The following is a 3,457-nucleotide window of genomic DNA, read 5'->3' on the forward strand; positions in this document are numbered from 1 at the left end:
TTTTGGGAGCATCCGAGCAAAGGAATGAATGGAGAACCATGATCGCCGATGTCTGTCGCAGATCTGGCACTGGATGATGATGATGATGTTCCATTCAGTCAACTCGATTGAAGTATGGTCTGTGCTTTGTATTATTTGAACCCTGCACTTTGTACAACTGACATAAAACAAAGAAAAGAAAAAAAAAACCACAATACCACTCACAATGTGTAAGCACCGAGAGTTAGTCAATGACAGATCTGAGCAATGACTATAAATACCAAATTACTACCAGGACCACCATTTGATACCATGATAATATATGGTAACCGCCAAGCGATAAAAATACAAGTAAAAAATAAATAACAACGGTAAAGCATTCATCAACACAACGCTATAGACTTTTAACTTTTAAGTTATATCAGGCATGAACAACAACTAGTTTTAAGCCTCCCCCCCCCCCCCATTTTATTCGTTGTTTTCAAGGACAAAAACGATACAAAGAAATGGTAGCTTGACCTATCCGTTACATATTATGGTTTTGTTCAGATGGTTATATATATATCGATATGAATTTGTCACCTTTCTTTTCGGAACAATGTTCTATGAAGTTGTTACAGCTTGATTTTCCTCCGAATCACATCACCTTACGCCTTACTGCATCACACAAACAAACACATACAAACACACACACACACACACACACACACACACACACACACACACACACACACATATTCTTACACACACACACAAACACACACTCAAACACACAATAAAATAACTTATACACGCCCATGCATATACATGTACGTACATTTTTTTGCATATTGCATATTATGTATGTTAGAATATCAAAAGCGTATATTATAATGGAAATTCACAAGATGTGTTTGTGATTTTATGTACATTTCGGGGGGTTGCAGCTGCCCAGCGAGTCTTTGGTGTTTCCATTAAGAGACATTAATACAGGTACAATTTCATGTAATGGCACTATCCCAAATGACGTGCATTTCGGTGGTATTCTTGCTCAACCATGTTATTAAGTAAGTGAAGTGTACACTAGTCGGATTATGCAGACTATACATAATGTCACTAACGACAATTGAAACCATAGTTTACTGAACTGATGACAGTTTGTCTTAGCTTGATCTGGTGTGGAGAGAGAATATTCGTGTATAATTCACAAATTATGTTGCTGGTAGTTTTTTTTACCATGAATAGGTCCTACATTGAGTAGGCCTATTATTCGGGAGAATTACGAAAAGCAGCGAAAATTATTTTGGGCTCTGGAAAGATGAGAGGGTTCATCATCAAACACTAGAACAGTTATTCCTTTCAAGAATGGGGGTGGGGGGGGGGGGGGGGGTGTAAAATGATAAATAGGGCTTACCTGTTGTCACAAGTAGTATGTTGGCTACTGATCTGATTGTTGGCTTAACAAAAACTGTATCAAGTCAAAAGTACAATTTGTATTATTCTTTCTGAACGTCTACCTGGCTCCATTCATTACGAACCATAGCCCTTTTGCTTTGACTTCCGTTTTCGATCCAAAATACGCAAATCCAACCAGTCTCACGAGTGTGCACTCCGCGTATCGATAGAGACATGTATCGGCCAGCTTTTCAAATGTACTAATCCCAAAATTTTGACACTTTGCAGGTTCGTAATCGGTGGTACTGGTCACATGTATTGGCGAAATTTTTGTCGAAATCCGAATTCTAAATGTTGAAGAATGAAAAAAACAAACAAAAACAAAACAAAACAAAAACCAAAAGAAAAAAATACACGTTGTAGAAACAATCTTTAAAAGAATCAGACACAGTCAAAGTACCTGCTCTAAAGGCCACTTGTATATTATGACAATGACATGTACAAATGACTACTTTTCACTTTCCCCTTAGCGGTATTTAATTTTAAAAAACAAAAAAAAACATTATTATGACACTGCGTAAAACGGCCACTTTTTTTCATCAACAATGGATGGCCATCTTTGATAGGTTCGACTGTATGTTTTCTTCTCTTTCCTGAAAAGAAAGATTAATTTGCTCTCTGGGCTTGCCCATGTTGTCACAGATCTAATCTAGAGTAGCCCTATGATGTCCTGGCCCTCCCCCTCCATCGCCAGCAGACCCGATCTTTTCTTTGCCAGCGGCGTCTTCACCAGCCACAAGCGGAACTCCTCGAGCTCGGAGATGAACACGGGGTCAAAGGTGGCGATCCTGTTGAGGAACTCGGTGCTCCGGAGCGGGTGCAGGGCTTGTCGTCTCAGCCGCTTTTCCGTGAGCACTTCGCGCACGGCGTTGAGGATATCCCCGGCCGTGAACCCTTGAGACACCTGGTGGGAGGGGGGGGGGGGTCAGTTTAGTAGTGAAACCTGTTAAAGACAACCACCCACTGTCGAGGGGAAAAGTGGTCATCGTGAACAGAGGGTTCTCTTGGAGAGTGCCATTATAATACAGTTCCGCTTGCTGTAACTGCCACCTGTATAAAACGATCATCTGTACTATCGGCCTCTTCCCATTTAACCCCTTGCATTTTTTTAACATTATAAGGACAAGGACACGATATAAGACGGCCACCTGTCTAAGATGTCTACTTTTCTTCTCCACAATGGATGGCCGTCTTAAACAAATTCAAATGTTGGAAGGCAAGGTCAAAGGGGGCCGGTTCCGAAATAATTTGGATGATACTCTTTTCTCTTCTCATTCTCCTAAATTTGTTGTTCTTATTTTTTTTTTTACCCCATCCTCATAATCTCCCCCGAAGACGACACCATTTTTCTGTAATCAAAATTGCAGTAATTATTGGAAGTATCATTTCTGTCAAAGGCGCAATCATAAAGTGGGACAAAACCACGGGTTTTACCAACATGGGAACATAAAATAAAATATTGACGACAACAACGAAACATTTGACGTAGCCCCAAAACGGACCTTGGTGAGACTGCTGAGGTCAAACTTGTCGTCCAGGACTCCGCGATAAGCCTTGATGAGCCGCTCCCACAGCTGGTACCGGGAGCTATGCGTGGGCGGGAAGATGAAGATGAGGCGCTGGTACAGCTTCATCATGGGTGCCATGGACGCTTTGAACGGGTATTTCGACGTGCCTTGAGACAATATGGAATATTTCATTTGTGTTCTGAGTTTGTTTTATTAAACATGTATCAAATTTGTTCAGTGTTTTGTGTTTTTAATAATAATGTACCAGGGTGGAAAAAAATTGAGGGTGTATGTGTGTGGTTTGGGGGGGGGGGGGTTCTGGAAAGATAAATTGTGAGATCAAGCAAATGAAACAAAGCGTTAAAGACGGGCAATTTCATTTCTTGTCAGTGATATTATAATCATTATTTTTTAAAGATTACCATGAAAAGGGACAACAACAACGGTTCATCCCCTCTTAAAAAATATACTTGTTAAACTCATACACACATACGCACATATACATATACACACTCATACACGCGCACACACACACA

General features: G+C 40.4%; 1 protein-coding gene across 1 annotated transcript in view; it reads right to left on the minus strand.

Annotated features, from left to right (window-relative positions):
- Nucleotides 1-1,903: 1,903 nt before the first annotated feature.
- LOC101861477 (dynein regulatory complex protein 11) overlaps nucleotides 1,904-3,457 on the minus strand; it is a gene marked incomplete at its 5' end in the record, with an annotated part of 11,641 nt that continues 10,087 nt past the window's right edge. Inside the window, 2 exon segments of the mRNA XM_013079693.1 lie at nucleotides 1,904-2,317; nucleotides 2,916-3,088. Of these exon segments, the coding sequence (XP_012935147.1) occupies nucleotides 2,063-2,317; nucleotides 2,916-3,088 (428 nt within the window).

This window comes from Aplysia californica, unplaced genomic scaffold (genome assembly GCF_000002075.1).
Source record: "Aplysia californica isolate F4 #8 unplaced genomic scaffold, AplCal3.0 scaffold00004, whole genome shotgun sequence".
Classification (NCBI taxonomy): domain Eukaryota; kingdom Metazoa; phylum Mollusca; class Gastropoda; order Aplysiida; family Aplysiidae; genus Aplysia; species Aplysia californica.